Genomic DNA, 17,338 nt, shown 5'->3' with positions numbered 1-17,338 from the left:
CAGGCCGTGGGGAAGAGGCCGGCGGGCAGCGCCGGGCGGAGCCGGGCTGTGGACGCCACTCGAACCGGGCAGCCGGCCACCAACCCAGCCGCACAGCCGCGGCTTCTCTAAACCCCTGCAGATGCCTCGCTCAGCCTGGCAGCTTTAACAAGCCAGACGCTACCCTGACAGGCCCGCTCCCCGCCCTGGTCTGGGCCACCCACTTGCCCCAGGGACTGCTTTCTGAGGGTGTTCTGTGGGAAAAGCGAGCCCTGCCTGCGGGTCACAGGAGTAGTTTCAGACGCTGAGTACCCGAAGTAAGGACTGGAGGTTTAAGAGACAACAGGAATGCGGAGGAGCTGAGAAATAGCTCTGAAGAGGGGTGAGTGTGTGAGTGTGTGAGCATGCATGTCTAAGTGAGTGTGAGTGCATGTCTGAGTGAGTGTGAGTGCATATCTAAGTGAGTGTGAGTGCATGTCTGAGTGAGTGCGTGTCTGAGTGTGAGTGTGTATGTCTGTGAATGTGCATGTCTGAGTGTGAGTGCATGTCTGAGTGAGTGTGAGTGTGCATGTCTGAGTGCAAGTGCATGTCTGAGTGTGTGAGCATGTGAGCGTGCATGTCTAAGTGAGTGTGAGTGTGCATGTCTGTGAGTGCATGTCTGAGTGAGTGTGCATGTGTGTGAGTGTGCATGTCTGTGAACGTGCATGTCTGAGTGAGTGTGCATGTCTGAGTGTGAGTGTGCATGTCTGAGTGTGAGTGCATATCTGAGTGAGTGTGCATGTCTGAGTGTGCATGTCTGAGTGAGTGTGCATGTGTGCGAGTGTGCGTGTCTGAGTGAGTGTGCATGTCTGAGTGTGAGTGTGCATGTCTGCATGTGAGTGCATGTCTGAGTGAGTGTGCATGTGTGTGAGTGTGCATGTCTGTGAATGTGCATGTCTGAGTGACTGTGCATGTCTGAGTGAGTGTGAGTGTGCATGTTTACGTGGAGTGTGCATGTCTGCATGTGAGTGTGTGTGCCTGAGTGTGAGTGTGCATGTCTGAGTGTGAGTGCATGTGAGTGAGTGTGCATGTGTGTGAGTGTGCGTGTCTGAGTGAGTGTGCGTGTCTGTGAATGTGCATGTCTGAGTGAGTGTACATGTTTGAGTGAGTGTGAGTGTGCATGTCTGTGTGGAGTGTGCATGTCTGCATATGAGTGTGTGTGTCTGAGTGTGAGTGTACATGTCTGAGTGAGTGTGCATGTCTGAGTGTGCATGTCTGAGTGAGTGTGCATGTCTGAGTGAGTGTGATGTGAGTGTGGTGGCAGAGAGGCGGAGTGTGAGCCTGTAGTGAGGGTGCATGAGACCTGAAATGGCAAGAGCCCCTGAAGACGGCCCGTCTGGGAGGACCCCTGGGCAGCCTCGGGGCAGTCCTGTGTGGCTGAATGAGCTGCGGGTGCGGGGAGAGGACTCAGTCCTGACATGGAAGCACCAGGGCTGCCGAGGAGCTGCCCTGGCCGTGTCCCGTGTGGCCCCTGCCCTGGCCAGCCGGGGTCCCTGACACCCCACTGCAACACAGCACCTGGTGGGCGGCCGGGCAGTGCGGCCTGGCTTGCAGTGAGGAGGGTGGGGAGCCCCCTCAGGGTGGCCTCGAGGGACGGGCAGATAAGAAATGGGTGCAAAGGCTGGCAGTCCAGAAAGGGCTCTGGAGGTGCGAGAGGAGAAGGGGCACGGGGCAGACGTCAGGAGCACCACTCGGCACTCCCCAGGCCGGCAAGACCACTCGCGTCCTCACCCGGAGGGGCTGGGAGGGCGTCTTACCTGGAGGCAGGTACTGGCAGTGGCCGGAGGAGTTCACCAGGACGTTGGTGTGGAACGTGGCATCGAACCGCTCGTCAGCGCTGGGGACAGAAAGGGCATGTAAGCCTGCTCCCCGCCCTGGTCTGGGCCACCCGCCTGCCCCAGGTCCCACCCTAACCTGGCGGGTATCTGCCCCAGTCGGGGACTCCATCCACAGGGAGCACAGTGGGTGAGAGCCGCACCCCCTGACCCCGAGCCCAGCCCCCATGAGCAGCCCAGGCCAAGTCGGTGTCTCCATCGTGAATAGCCACAATTGAGTCGGGAAGGAGCTGTGTCCACAGAGGCCCAGGCCAGGCTCTGTCACCACGCTCGGTGGCCAGGGAAGAGGCAGTGGGAAGCCAACTCCTGGATGTGCCCCACCCCCACACCTGCCCTGGCCTCCTGCAGCCAGGAGCTCCCAGTGGCTCCCTCCGCATGCAACCAGCCCCAGGCAGCCTGCCCCGGCCGGGGTCCCCTTGGCAGGAAATAGGTGCTCGAGAGGTTCGAAGGTCCGAAGACGGTTGAGACCCAACCCAGGTAGACAGGGGACGTGTCCCGGGGACAGACAAGAGAGGAAGGAAGCTGCTCTTCGAGGCCTGAGCACTGTGTGCCTGGACACACCTGGAACACTGGCCCGCACCCACAGAGACGCAGGAGGTAGCGCGTGGGTCACACGGTACGAGGAGAGTGAGAGCTGGGAAGTGGGAGTGGGAGGTCTGGCCGAGAAACACCGAGGACCAGCTCGGGGGCACGGCCACCTCTCCGAGCTCCACCAGGAGCGGCAGGGAGGACGGAGGGGGGGGACCCAGGGGGCGGGCGGGGGGCAGGGAGCAGAGAGGGGTGGAGGGGGACACCGGAGAGCAGAGATGGGCCGGCAGGGCAGGTACACGGCTGGCCCACATGGGATAGTCCGTGTCCAGAGACCTCCTGGACACACGGGCGCACATGTGCACGGGACCGGGTGGAGACTGCCAGGGCCCCGCCGTCCCAGCCCTCGCTGCTCCTCTGGCTCGTGGGACAGATAAGGAGGCGGGGCTGTGCTATCTGCCAGTCTCCTGGGGAAGACGGCAAATAAACAGGCTTAGGGGAAGAAGAGGAAGGAAGAAAAGGGATTTCCACACGAGCAGTGCCTGGGAAACCTCTGCAGAGGTCTCGGAACACATCGGGGACTCAGAGTAGGGTGGATGAAAACTCTCCGAATAAGAACAAAGGCAACTTGAAATTTCAGGGGAAAACTGCGAGGGAGTCCTGATCTGAATACAGAACAGACAAAAGTGAGTGAAGTGTGAAGGGAGGGAGGGTGGGAGCAGGGGACAGGGAGGAAGACCACGCCATCGTGGAAGGACACGCCAAGCCCACCAGGAGGGTGTGGACAGGGGACACAGGCCGGATGGAGCTGCGACTGGTCGGAACAGTGACCCTGGGTCACGAAGACCCTCCAGAGTGCAGAGCTCTAAGTCAGGCCGTCTGGAGCCCGAGGTTCTGAGGAGGTGCTTGGGGTGTCTCCGAGCCGGATCCCGGCATCTCCTCTCCCTTGTATTATGAGGTGGCCATGAAAGCCGGCCCCTCAGAGGAGCGCAGTCTCGCCCCTGTACGGCCCACCGAAGCGCCACTTCACACAGAGCACTGAGCTCTCGCAGGATGCTGTGGCTGACACGCCTTTTACATTTATTTAAGTTTAGTTATGATCATTTCTTTCAACTTGCTCTAGGACACATGAGCTCACGAGAGGGGGAAGTGGCTCGAACTGCGGTCAGCCGTGTGGGAGGCCAGCGCCCCAGCCACCATGTACCTCGCCAGCCCCAGCATGCTTTATATGATAATGCGTGTTTGCTGGAGAGGGACGGAGAGAGAGGGGAGGTAAGAAGTCGCCCTCACGGGGCACGCTCACGCTGCAGTCCCTTCTCCGTTCTCCCTCCTTCGGGGATTCTGGGCATACACATGCAACCATGCATAACCAGCTGTTTCAAGGGCCACCAGTCTAAGACTCCGACCGCGCAGTCAGCCACGTGGGCCCCAGCCGCCTTCCCCGGCTGACCTGACACTCCCCCAGCTGGGTGTGTGTCAGGACACGCCGCTGCGGACCTGCAGGGGGTGTCCTCGCCGCGGCGCAGCCACAGTAGCAACAGCACAAACCATCACAACATGATGGCCCAGGACACAGGGTTTCGCATACTCTGAGTCTGGGCTCCCTCGTATCTGGCTTTTATAGTCACGACGGAGACCACGAGTGTCTGGTGGACAGTGACGTATGGAAGGCTGTGCACCAGGAGTCTGCCGAGGCCACCTTCATGAGTCTCTCACTATTGCCATCTTAGGAAGCCCTTAGGTTTCGGTTCCTCAGAGAGCAAACAATTACACAATGCCAAAGGCCATGATTGGCTCCCCTTCAAAACCTTCCCTTCAAAACCTGGCTCTGATTGGCCACTTCCCATAGCTCTCACCGATTGGTGAGCTTAGAATCCCTCAAATTTGCATATCTGGCACCTCATGATTGGTCCACAAAAGCAACCAATCATAACCCACCTTTTACAAACCTTCATTTAACCAATCACCACCCACCAGCATGTATATGACCACAATCCCTGGCCCACAATAAACGGAGGACCCTGAAGAGTTGTAACACTGCGTGGTCTCCACTGCTCATCCCGTCTCTCACTCCTTCCCTCAGGAAACCTGCTCGACTGTCCTGCGGGCCGGGACAGTGACGCAGCTGGGAAATCCCAGTTCCCCAAGCTCTTCCTCCCAGCGCTGGGCCAACTTGACTGGAAAGCCTTGGGGTTACAAGGCCAGCAGGTGGACCGAGGCGATGCTGTTGCCACTGGCAACGGCTCGGCTGTGTGACTCGGTGGCGTGCGGGTTCCGGACATCCAGAACACAGTACTGGGATGGACGGGACCGCACCAGAGGTCGTGGTCAAAGTGCACCCAACATTTGTGACTGCAGCTTTCATGGCTCTTTCTCGTTGACACACTGATCTATAGTCAGCTGTCAGACTAAATCCCAACCGGACAGAGAAACGGAGAAGGGACTGGAGCGTGACCAAGCCCCACTGCGGGGTTCTCTCTCACCCTCTCTCCTCCTGTCTCTCGCTGGTCAGGGAGGACACCCTCTGGCAATTACAAACAAAAATGAAAACTCTGCACAGGAGCGCTGTATTCACTCTCACCCTCTCTCCTCCTGTCTCTCGCTGGTCAGGGAGGACACCCTCTGGCAATTACAAACAAAAATGTTTTAAAACTCTGCACAGGAGTGCGGAGCACTGTATTCATAACGGCCCAAGACTGTCACTCCCCGGGCATCCCATACCGGATGCAGGTCAAACACACGGGGTGTGTCCACGCTAGGGCCCACTGCTCACGTGAACCGTGTGAGCACACTCACCTCTGCTCTTTGAGTCCCACATGCAGAGACAGGGGTCCCTGCCACTGGCCAGGGGAGGGGACGAGGGCTGTGGCTAGAGGGGTCTGTGAGGAGCGTTCTATGACGGGGCTTCACTTTCGCGTCATGGATCCTGGCTGCTGTCTGGCTCAGCCATTGCCTCTGCTCTTTGCTGTTTAAATCTTTCATTAGCAAACTTTGTCAGGGGAGCCAATTTTTAGGTAGCGGATGAACTAGAATCGTAATATTTAGACCTTCCTCTGTCATGCAATACTTAGACATGTAATTTTTCACTGCCCTCGCAGGGCTCAGCCAGACCCCAAGGCAAGCGCTGTCCGTGGGTCTGGCTCCTAGAACAGAAAGCCATGGCCAAGCCAGCTTAACCGACGGGCATCGCTTTCTCACCATCAGAGCTGAGATACAACTGAGCAGACAACTGCACCTCGCTTCCCAAGGTCGTGTTCCCATCTCGAGGTGGACCAGTACCCTCCGCCCCGGGCCCAGTCACCTCCAGGGCCCTCAGCTCACCGAGAGTGAGCGTCTGGCATCAAGGTCTCGGCCCAGCCATCCCCTCCGCGATGTGTCAGGGTAGTGATTCCTGACTGCTTCTCTGAAGGCCACTGGGGGTCAGAGGAGTGCGCCCAGGGCAGTGGCCTGTCACTACAGTGGCTCGGGGAGGCAACACAGGTGCTCTCGGAGATGTGGTCCTCGGGGGGCTGAGCTGGGGCCACAGCAGCAGCTGCACTGGGCGGTGGCCTGGCCAGAGGGACACCCAGTTCTCCAGGTTTCAGAACACTCGGGTCCCGGCCAGGGGTCCAGCCCCTCTAGTGACCACAGCTTCCCCTGCTCCTCCATGCGCTGGGCTGCACTGGGCCCGGGCGAGGAGGCTGACCTTGGCCACTGCCGCCCCCCCGCCCGGCAGCCACGTGCGCCGGCACTCCATCGATCGCTGTCCCGCATATTTATTGCATGGCCTCCGGCCTGCTGACTCGCACTCCGTGTCACCAAGATCAATGGGCTCATCTGGGCAGGCTCAGGGACAGGGCGGGGCTGCTCCCTGGACCGGCCAGGCCCCATCCGCAGGAGCCAGCTGGCCTGGCCCCTAGTGCAGCTCTGTCCTCCGGGAGCACTGCTCGCTGGCCACAGCACCATCTCTGTGAGACGCCCTCAAAGTCCTGCGATCGGCTGCCTGTCATCATCCCTGCCCGCTGCGAGCGTGGCCTCTGTGGCCAGCAGTGGCTGGAAGGGGCCGGGGGACAGGAACGGAGGGCGTCAGGGCTGGGGGAAATCTGTGGAGAACGGCAGGAACCCGGGCAAACTTCTCTTCCAGAGGGAAAGCGGGAGGGATTTGGGGCGGCCAGGGGTCAGGGAGTGGGTTGCTTTGGAGTGAGGGGGACATGTGCCCTGCTTTAACTTGTGGGAAATATGCACGTGCACACACACACACACACGCACACGCGGGAGCCCCAGGAGCATGCGCACGGGGCAGCCCCGACCCAGGACGGCGAGTGAGCCGGGGTCTGGCAGCCCCAGCTGGGCAGCTGCAGGCAGGGGCTGGAGCCTCTCAGCACACCAGGGCCCCGCTGTATGATGTGGATGCACACGGCAGGCGTGCCGAACCCCAGTGGGACGTGGGAAGGGACTGTGGAGCGGTCATTCTCGCTTCTCTCTCTCTGGCAAGCGCACAAAAATTAAAAAAATAAAAAGATGGCCCTGCACAAGTAAGAACTGAGTGTGTCCGAGACGACCTCCGAGTCTTTCCTTCCCCCCCCTTTTTTTTTTTTTGGAGAGGTTTTCCCTATAGGGCGCATGCACTGGCCAGACAGACAGAGAGACAGGAAGACAGAGAGTAAGAAATCACCCCCCAGGGGGGATGGCCGCGCCACAATCCGTTCTCCTCCATTCTCCTCTCGGGATCTTGGGCACACAAGCACACGTGCCCAGCATGAGTTTAAGCCTCCGGGTCTGGGACTCGAACCACGGTCGACTACATGGGAGTCCAGGGACATAGCCATTACGCTAACTGCTGGTTCCTAAGTCTTTCCTTCTTAATGTTCATTCATGTACTTCCGTGAGCAAGAGAAACTGACAGAGGGGGAGAGAGAAGGAGGGAGAGAGGGAGGGAAGGAGGGAGGGAGAGGGAGGGAGGACCTCCACAGGGTCCTGGGACCGTGACCAAGAGACACAGACCTTTCAGCTGAGAGCCAGGAGGGTGCAGGGTGCAGGTGAGCACGCTGGCCCTCAGACACTCCTCCCTCCTCGCTGCATCTCCATGTCTTCCGCGAGCTCTCCTGCAGGCCCTGTGCATGGCCATCCCTTCTGCGGGGAGCCCTGGCCTCCCCACCGTCCAGCGCTCGGCAGTCCTGCCCCTCCTGTGGGTGAGCACCTGGCTCCTCCCTGCTGCATCCCAGGAGCACCTGAGATCTGGCACGTGGCCCCGCTCCTCCGTCTCTCTGCTCTGGGCTGACTGGACCCACACGAGGGTGCCAGGCGAGCACCCCTGGGCCGGCACCATCTGTGGCAGTTGTGCCACTCAGGAGACAAGGCCACCACGTTCACAAGAACGTCCCATGAGCCGAGATGCAGCCATGACAACCTCGCGGCCCACCACGTCAGGACACGAGCCAGCCACCCGAACCTGTGAGGGCACAGAGCATGGTGGTGGGGTCTAGGCCGCCTGAGCCTGGCCACTGAGAAGGTGGCCGGGCAGGCCCAGGGACCAAGAAGCCCGGCCCTCGGGGATGCTGGCGTGTGCCCCCTGCCCGGCTCACCTGTTGTAGAGAAGGATGTCCGGCTTCCAAATCTGGCCGTCTGGGAAGCGCACGGTCTTCACGCCCGGGTATTCCGACACGTTCCACTGCAAATAGTGATCTGTCCAGGACTGACACACAGACGGTGGTGTCAGCGGCACATGGAGACGGTCGGAAAGTGCAGCCGGGCGTCCCAGGCTGCAGGATGCTGGGATGGAGCCTCCCCATCTCAGGTGACCCTGAGGGGGGTGAACCGCCCGCTCTGCCGGGGTAATTCCAGCCGGCCGCTGCCTCTGCTCCCTCCCACCCCCCACAGGCAGGCTCACTTCTGGGGGCGGGAGACTGCCTGCTCTGAGAGCTCTCCTGGACAACACTCCGGGAAACAGCCCAGTGGCTCCCGCGGAGTGAGAACCAGGCCGCGAGGAGTTTCCACAGAGCACTCGCAGCTCCCCGGGCTGCCCCAGGCACCTTCCCACTACGCCGGCCACGGGGCCTGCTCCTGGCACTGCAGCTCAACAGCGCACAGCGAGACAGACGCCAGGGTCAGGCACAGCTCTTAGCTTACCATCTGCAGCCAGATGTTGGTGGTCAGGACTTGGTTCTTCTCATCCTGCAAAGGAAGGGAGAGGCAACAGTGTCGGGGGGCCCGGCGTGGGGCTGGGACACGCAACAGCATCAGTGCAGTCTGTGTTCACGGAAGGGCGGCGTGAGGACACACGTGGGGCCCGGCGTGGGGCTGGGACATGCAACAGCGTCAGTGCCGTCCCATGATCATGGAAGGGAGCGTGAGGACACACGTGGGGCCCGGCGTGGGGCTGGGACACGCAACAGCGTCAGTGCCGTCCCGTGATCACGGAAGGGAGTGTGAGGACACACGTGGGGCCTGGCGTGGGGCTGGGATGCACCCCTGGGGCAGCCTTCTTTTACTCCGAAGCGACAAGTGCCTGTTATGAGCACTTACGGACACAGGAAGGTGCACAGGAGCGAAGCCTCAGCCCAGCACCCAGAGACGATGCCTGCTAGTGGTGAAGCTATTCATCTCATATAGGGATATAGTTTGTACCCATTTAAATATTTTAAAGGAACATACAATTGAACGCAAATTGTAATTTTTCAGTTTTATTACAAGAAGTTATATACTTGCAAACAGTATCAGCGTTTTGCACATCCCTCCCTGGACAAGCGGCAGAGCCTGTGCCGAGTGGCCAGTCACCTCCTCGCCCCGTGTGGAGCAGTCAGTCATGCTGGAGCGGAAGGTCCCGTGGGCCCCCCCCACCTCGAGGCAACAGGTCAGCCCTCAGCACCTGCATGGCAGAGCTGCCCTGGGGAGACTACGGTCGGGGGCATGAGCTGACCAGGAGGGTCACTGGAGCTTGGATGACTCCGACTCCACTGCCCACGTCTTTGCATTTGTAAATGCAACTGTGGGACACTGCAGGGTGCGAGCCCCAGCCCACAGGTGAACTGGGAGCTTGGGAGGGCCTAGCGGCTGTGGCTTGCTCAGCACCCGGCAACTGTAGGATTCGGGCTGGCTCCACAACACAGCAGTGGAGCCCTGGGCGCACGGTTCGAATCCCAGCTCTGGCAGCTCAAGAAACACCCTCGCTGTGTGCATGCAATCCAGACTCCCGGCAGGGAAGCGAAACGGAGGGGCCGGGACTGTGGTGTAACCGAGCTCCATCGGGGGTGCATCCCCTCCCCTCCTGGCAAGCCCTCTGGCCATTAAAAACAAAACGTCTAGTCGAAATCAGCCTTTCTGTCTGGAATGCAACCTGCACATAATCATGGTGGACCGAGCTCTGGGTGGCCTACCAGACACGCACACGGGACGGGCACATCCGTGTTGCAGTCCCCTGAGAAGGCGACTGTCAGAGCTCTGCTCGCTGCTGCTGAAGGACTCTGGGCCAGCAGCTGACGCCTGCTGGGGAAGGCGTCCACCCCCGGAGGAGGGCCCAGAGCTGAGCCCTCGGGCTCCTGTCATGAAACGACCTTGCCTGATCGCCCTTGCTTGGTGGCCAGAACGGAGCCAGCAGCGGGAAGAAGCGGCGTCTGCTGGCCGTGCAGGGGCGCGTGCCCACGAGCCTCACGCTGCCCCTCAGGGAAAGGGAACGTGCTGTCCTGTGGGGTCGGGGTGTGTGGCATGCCTGTGCCCTGCCGGGTGCCTGGAGGGCCGAGGACAGTGGGACGGAGAGGATGAACAGATGCAAGGGCTACCAGAGAGGGACACGGGACGGTGCCTGAGCCCGGGACTCTGTCCAGAAGAGGCCGCCAGTCCATTACAGGGAAACTACATCCCATTTTCCAAATCAGAGCCGCCAGGAGCTCTGGGTGGGAGGTGAGGAGGAACGTTCCCACATTCCACGCCGAGGGAAGGCCTGGGGAGCTGGTGGCCGGTGGCCACTCCCCAGTCAGCCAGCTCCATGGCCACTGGACGCTGCTGAGCTCTCCAGGGCTGTGTCTGTGGCCTCGACTCACGGCAGCTGCTGTCCTAACAGACTTCAAATTAGCTGGCGCTCCATTGGGCCCCTTTCCTTCCTAGTAGCATCCTGTCTACTGAGAGGCTTCTGTGGGCTGGGAGCTCAATCACTAACACGCTAATTAAATGGCTTTCTTCTTTCCAGCGTTCTCACCGAAACCTCATTATAGTGGCCTTGGGTTTCTGGGGTGTGCAGCGGCCTGGGACCAAGGCCCATGTTTCAAATAGTAATCAACGAGTAGCAGCCAGGCCCCCAGGTGCACCAATACCCGGGAGCCCTCTGCCAGGCCCCTGGGTGCACTGATACTGGGGAGCCCTCTGTGAGTCCCGGGAAGCCCGTCAGCCAGCCTCATCACCAAAGGACCTGCTCCTTTCCCCAGCCAGCACAGCCCCTCCACTACAAAGATCAGGGCCCCTCCTCCACCCAGCCATGAGCAGCGTGCCAACTCCCATGCATGCACACATGCACACACACGTATACACACAGACACACATGTGCACACAAACAGCTTTCTGACCACCAGTGGGACTGGACGCCCTCCTCCAGCTGCACCCACAAGGTGCAAGTCCGTGGTCCTCGGCACAGCGCAGCACCGGGACCTCCTGCCATGGTCGGACCGAGCGTCACTCGCTCACTCGCTCACCAACACCGCGGAGCGTGCCCTGCTCGGGGTTCCCTTCTGAGCACGTGCATTAACAACCATCGCAGAGTGAGTATGCGTGGGGGTGCAGGACGGACACGCCCAGACTACCGACAGCAGGAGAAACATCGTCCAGAGCAAGGAGGCAGAGCCGGGGAATTCCCGCCCTGTGACTCGTGCCCTGCCGTGCAAGGATCGCCTTGCGTCCAGCAGCCTCCTGCCCAGGCTCCTGTGGTCAGGACTCCCCACCTCCCTGGGCTGATGCCGCAGCCCTCGGCCCTGTCCCCCTGCACCTCGGTGTCCTGGGATCCTGGCAGTGAGAGGCCTGTGGCCCTCCTTCAGGACCCCGCCCTGCCTGGCCTGGAGAGCTGCTCTGAGGACGTGCAGCGTGCTTACCCTCCTACAGCCATCAGCCTTGGGAAGCTGCCAGGAGATGGGGCCACGCTGAGACACAGGCTCCCTCACTTCCGCTTGCTTTAGTGCGGATGCAGAGAACGACAAACACGGCCATCATCCCAGCCGGTCCATGTTCTCGCGTGCAGAGAAAACCATTCGGGAGTAGGAACTCGTATTAGGACAGCCCTCTGCGGCCTGGGGTGAGGACGCTGCTTGCTCTGGCTTCACCCTCACCCCAACCACGTTCCGTCCTGCCTTTACAGACCAATGGGCTGAGAGCCCATGCCATGCCCCGAGCCAGCGAGGCGTTAGGCCTGGCCAAAGGTGAACCCAAACAGGAAGTAAACACCTGCAGGGGACGGGCAAGAGAGTGGCCAGCAGCTCACAGGAGGGCGGGTAGCCCCAAGGATCGCACAGCTAGCCTCCCACGGAGCTGTGCCCCCGTAACCGGCCCCATGACAATAGCTGTGTGACATCCAGCCCAGTTAGAGCATGCGGGAAGAAACACCCCCCTTCCCGGGCAGTGACCGTGAGGTGCCAGCGCAGTCCAGCCTGAGCACTGAGCCAGGCCTTGGGCACGGATCCTCGTCAGCCGCTCCACAGCAGACCATGGGTACAGAGGACTCAGCATTCCTGGAAGTGCCTGTCTGTGGCCCTGAGGACTGGGGACCCAGGATTAAATAATGATGCCCAAAATGAAACTTGGGAGTCTCTGTGAGCTAGGCAGTGTGTTCAAAGCTTACTTCAAAGTCAGTAGAACACCTTACTAGAGTAACAGTGTTTCCCGATCAGCAGTTTCAGCCATAAATTGTATCAATTAGGCTTAATCAAACACACTCCCACTCCGTGAGCAACCTTGGCCTAATTTGTTTAATTTAAACCCCCAAATATGATATACTCTGCGTGCGATCTTAGAACCCGTGCTAGATTAGGAACTCGTACCACCATCTGGAGACTCGAAGTCTGCTGCGAGTCACTCCAGTACCTGGCTTATCTCACAGAGCAAAGCCAACCAGCATTGGTCCTCTGCACGGCTTCTCCCAGCGCGGAGACATGGCCTCTTTTGGCCCAAGACAGGACGCTTCTTGGGCACTTTGCCTTCAGTGGCAAGACCCAGAGTGAATTTCCCGCTGTGAGGACCTTGGCAGGTGACGGCCGTCATCTCCTCCTCCTCGGCGCCTGTGGTCTGCGGCTGAGACAGGTCGGCTCTTCATCCATCATGGGCCCAGAGCCTGCAGCCAGCCAGACGATCAGGCCTTCCCACAGCCCCTTGTCCCGTAACAGGACAGGACATAATTCCCTGCTCAGTGTCTGTACATAGTATGTATACATATATTATACACACGCACACACGCACGCACGCACACTCAGCAGGACCAGGCCGTGCAGCACAGAAGCAGATGCCCTGCAAGGCCGGCCCACGTGGGAGGGTCCAGGTTCCCGTCTGGAGACCTCCCTGGCCCTGGAGGCCTGTACCAGAATGCCCTGGGGTGTGACTTTCTCTCCTCCGTCCTGTTTATTTGGGGCCAGCCTCATAGCTTAGTGGTTAAGGAAGACAAGTCCCACATGGCTGACCATGGTTCAAATCCAGGTCCTGCTAGCTTGAAAAGCACCTTGGCTATGTGTCGTGCCTGCCTCACGTCCCAAGGGAGGGAGAAATGGATGAGGAAGGACTGCTGCGTGACCCCGGCCCAGGGATGCCTCTTCCTCCTTCTCGTCTCTCTGTCTCACTGGAGAGTGACCTGCCCTTGCAAAACAGAACATGAGTGTGGTATCGATTTGGAGCTGCAGCATTTTAAACAGCAGCTAATAAACGTAAACTCATGAATCTGTGAAGCTGTGCAGAGGGCCACGAGAGACCTTCAGATGACAGAGTCCTCGGGACACAGGCCACATCCGCATCTCCCACCCGCAGCAGTAGCATGCCCTAAAGGCACGGCTGCTTTGTTCTACCGTCTGGTGGCCAAAGCTCCCGAAAGGTTACAGCTGCACTTCAGAATCTATGACGTACCCCAAATCATTCTTGCATAATTATTGGTTTTGCATTTTTCTGTTATGGAACGTTGATTTCTATTATTCATTTTAAACACCTTCTGGACATGCTTTCCAAGCCAGGCACGTTTAGTTGTGCAAATCAGCTCTGAGCTTTCTGCGGCTCTCCCGGGACCCGTGCGGGTGGCCGATGCGTGGCCGACTCCAAGTGGCAGAACAATCTCTGAACCGCCGACAGTTCAGAGCCTCACTTCGCGCCTTCCAAACGATGTCTTACTATTATCCCATGCCCAGCCCAGGGACAGCCCAGGAAGTAAATTAGTACTCATGGTCTGTCAGAGGATGTGGTAACTGTCATTTAGACACTTCCACTTAACCGGTTACATCTGCAGCAGACATTCACATGCACGTTACCGGTCACAGGCAGACGCCTACCCCGGCCCCTCCGGAACCTGCACTCCGAGGCCAGGCTAGCTCTGCCCTCCGCTCCTTCTCTACACTTTCTCACGGCCCCACATTCAAAGGCCTAGGCCTCCTCTCCCTAGACGCGGATCTGGTTACTACCCTCCCTACTTAGAAGCCCCCTGCAGGCCAGGGGCGGTGGTGTGCAGAAATGCAGCACTTGGCGATGCCAGAGCCACGGGAAGGTCCTGGGTCTGCACCCCCTGGTCTCCCCATACACACCAGGCTGACATGTGCCATGACCACAGTGGGCGGGAGCCTGGGGAGGAGCGACCACGAAGCTCCTGTTGGGGATGACTGTGCCTCTGTCTGTCTCTCTGTCTCTCTTGCTGATGGAAGAAATACATGATTAAACCTAGAAGACCCAGCATACCCTCCACTGTCCACCTACTGTCTCACCAAGGGGCCTGAGTAGCTCAAAGACCACCGCTGGGACAGTAATGCCTTTGAAGAAGAGTCACAGTTTGTCTTTAAAATGCATGCGCATTTTTTCATCCCATCTATAATTTATACTTCTTGGACTTGATACAAATGCCACGGTTTGGATTGTTTCCATTTCTAGGAAAATGTGCAACGGCAGGCTGGTCCTGCAGACTCACAGAACCCCTGGCATGCTGCCTCCTCATGCCCAGCACCAGGCAAAGCGAGGTCTCTGACTGGTCTGCACCCTCCCAGCCCAGCACCTCCTGCAGCGTCACGCCGTCGGCGTGTTTCTGGAGCACAAACCTTGCAGAAGGATCTGTAAACCGTAGCACCTCAGCCCTCCTTCAGAAGTTCTCAGTAAGCACGAGGACACTGGATGTGCTGTGGAGCCAGACCTGTGGGAGCAGCATCCTCGAACCACTCCCGAGGCCCGCGGTTCTCCCTCCCCTGCAGCATCTACCTGGGGGCCCTCCAACTTTCCCTGGCAAACCCATGCTCACGTTTAGATGCAGGACCACCTCTTCTCGGAAACAGTCCCCCTCGGTCCAGTTAGGAGTGACCGTGTCTGTGTGCATGCCTGGCCCTCTGCACAGAGCGGGTGGCAGTTCACCAGGTGGCAATGCAGGAGTTACATACCGGTCCCCCTCGCCACACTGAGTGGTGACCGGGAGTAGAAATCCTGTATGCCTTGGTGAATGCCCCAAATCCAGCGGGGTCCAGAACGGCAGCTCATATGTTCGAGCGGGTAAATTGACAAAGGAGTCAGTGATTGTCTACGTCATGTCCCTACCCCGCAGCCAGCCACTGCCTGCCAACATGGAGGGCCCACAGCAAGGCTCCTAAACAGCCAGGAGATGCACGCCGGAATGAGTGGGCAGGAGGCGGCCCCAGCCAGCGCGGCCTGAGTGCGCGCCGAGTCCCTGTCCAGGGTGCTGATATTCCAGCGGCCAGGCCCGGCTCTGCCTCCGACTCAGACAGCCCGCGGGCCAGACGCCAAAGTCCCATCTCCTAGGCCCGAGGTCACCAGGACCTCGGGGCAATCACCTGCCATCAGCTACAGACCGGCCAGTTTAAACAGATTAATCCCACTCTGTTCTGCCGAAGTCTAAGAGGCCGCGGACGCAGGACAGACGGATTTGCAAATCTGCTGTGGGTTTTCGTCCCAGCCCTGCTCTGACCATGGAGGGGCCATAGGCTAGGACCCCGACCTTTCATTATGACGGAGTAAGCCTTCAGAAATCTGTGTGCACCACCCTTCTCTCTTTAGTCCTCCTAAACCCCGGGAATGGGATTACAACCTGCTCACACGTGAGAAAGCAGGTACTGTGCACACCAGCATGCCTGGCTGGGAAGTGCAGCACACGTAGCTGGCAGTGACCAGGGTGCCACGTCCCAGCCTGCCTCTGCAGCCTCGGCCACTGACAGCCACCTGGCCCTTCCTCTGAGGTGGAGGTGACGGCGCCCATGGTGCTGGTGTGTCACACACGGGGCCACTGCATAGTGTCAGCCCCCGCCTGTCGGCCTGTGTGTGGCCTCCGTAGGAAATGGTCCTGCCAGGTAGGACTAGCTTTGAGGGCCTTAGAGATGTCTCCACGTGCTCTGCCTTATCGCGACGACCAATGAAACGTGGCCTTGTTCATTGCACGGAAGGGAAAGTCCAGGTTCAGGATCTTACGGCCCTTACCTGAGGTCAACCATCCAGAAACCAGCCGACCCCCAGGCACGCCTGAGCCCCAGGAGCCCCAGGGCCGGGCTGCTCTATGAAGCACCCTGCCTGGAGCCCTGCCTCCCCACCGCACTGGCCCTGCACCCCACTGCCCTGGGACCCTGTGAGGTCCAGGCCAGCGTGTCTGTCCCAGCCTCTGACCTCCTGACTGGGACCTGCACCTCCTTTCCTGCACCCTGAGCTCAGTAGGAAGCACCTCCCCACCACGGCTCAGCGCTGCCTTCTCCACAGCACTTGTCGGAGAGCAGCCGTGCCTCCTCACACAAACGTCGGCCCTGCACGCACACGCCTGTCTGGGAGAGGCTCACATTTGACGGGCACGGGAGGAGCACGCTAAGGACTCGGTCAGCACAGCAGGCAGCGCCCAGGAGGAGGCCCCAGGTGTGGGCAGTGTGGGTCAGTCCTGGGCGGTGATGGTTCCTGCCCAGAGTCCTCTCCTGCCTTGTTCCTTCCGGACCTGAGTCCCTGGCCTTGCTCACCCTCCCTGCCAAACTCCCTCCCTCCGCGGTGCCATCACTACTCGCCCCACCCTGCCCGCCCAGCCACACCAGGGCCACCTTGGCCTCCGCAGAGTGCCCCGCAGCCCTTCCCAAGGAGTTGAGCACTTCTGCGAAGGGTGAGCAGAGAGGAGTACCAGTGAAGTCTCAGTACCGACAGCCACCCAGGGGAAAGGGCAGGCTGACAGAAGTGCCCAGCCCTGCCATTACGGGCCACCAGGCAGGAGGCCAGCTGCTAGGGGCTGCCCAAGGGGAGAGGGCTGTCCCTGCTGCAGCCTGGTGTCCCAACACACCCGCCAGCTGCAGAGCCCAGGCCAGGCCCCTGCTCAGAATAGCCACAGGCCCCGCGGGGCTGCCTACACGGATGCCACGGGAGGGGCAGAGCCAGCCCTTGCCGCTGGACCCGCCTGGGCTCTTCACCCCAACTCGGAGCCAAGTACTTGGGCACAGGTGGGCGGGCAGGGCGGGGAGAGACTGAGGCAGCGCCGGGTCCAGGCCAGTCTGCCGGCGGGGAGGGCCGCCCCGCGCACTCACCACGTCCACGATCTGCAGGAGGCTCAGGGAGAAGTAGACGGTGAGCGGTTGCGAGTCGTTGGCCACGGGCCTCTCCAGGGGGTTGTAGTTCCTGGCGAGCTCCTTGTACAGCTTCCTCTGGAACTCGCCCTGCAGGGACACTTCGGACGGAGAGCGCGGTCAGCGCAGGCCGGGCGAGCGCCCCGCGCCCCTCTCGGGCGGCAGGACCCCGTCCCCCGCGCGGCGTCCCGAGCCCCAGGGGCCCCGCTTTACCGTGCAGCAGGGACA

At 60.0% G+C, this 17,338-nt stretch overlaps 1 protein-coding gene across 1 annotated transcript in view; it reads right to left on the bottom strand.

Annotated features, from left to right (window-relative positions):
• Nucleotides 1-17,336, bottom strand: part of CHRNA7 (cholinergic receptor nicotinic alpha 7 subunit) — a gene marked incomplete at its 5' end in the record, with an annotated part of 23,714 nt that extends 6,378 nt beyond the window's left edge. Inside the window, 5 exons of the mRNA XM_027767796.1 lie at nucleotides 1,776-1,855; nucleotides 7,946-8,055; nucleotides 8,490-8,534; nucleotides 17,072-17,211; nucleotides 17,324-17,336. Of these exons, the coding sequence (XP_027623597.1) occupies nucleotides 1,776-1,855; nucleotides 7,946-8,055; nucleotides 8,490-8,534; nucleotides 17,072-17,211; nucleotides 17,324-17,336 (388 nt within the window). The remainder of the gene's footprint in view (nucleotides 1-1,775; nucleotides 1,856-7,945; nucleotides 8,056-8,489; nucleotides 8,535-17,071; nucleotides 17,212-17,323) is intronic.
• Between the last annotated feature and the right edge of the window lie 2 nt (nucleotides 17,337-17,338).

Source organism: Tupaia chinensis, unplaced genomic scaffold, assembly GCF_000334495.1.
Source record: "Tupaia chinensis unplaced genomic scaffold, TupChi_1.0 Scaffold144682_1, whole genome shotgun sequence".
Classification (NCBI taxonomy): domain Eukaryota; kingdom Metazoa; phylum Chordata; class Mammalia; order Scandentia; family Tupaiidae; genus Tupaia; species Tupaia belangeri.
This window is presented reverse-complemented; position numbering and strand designations above follow the sequence as displayed.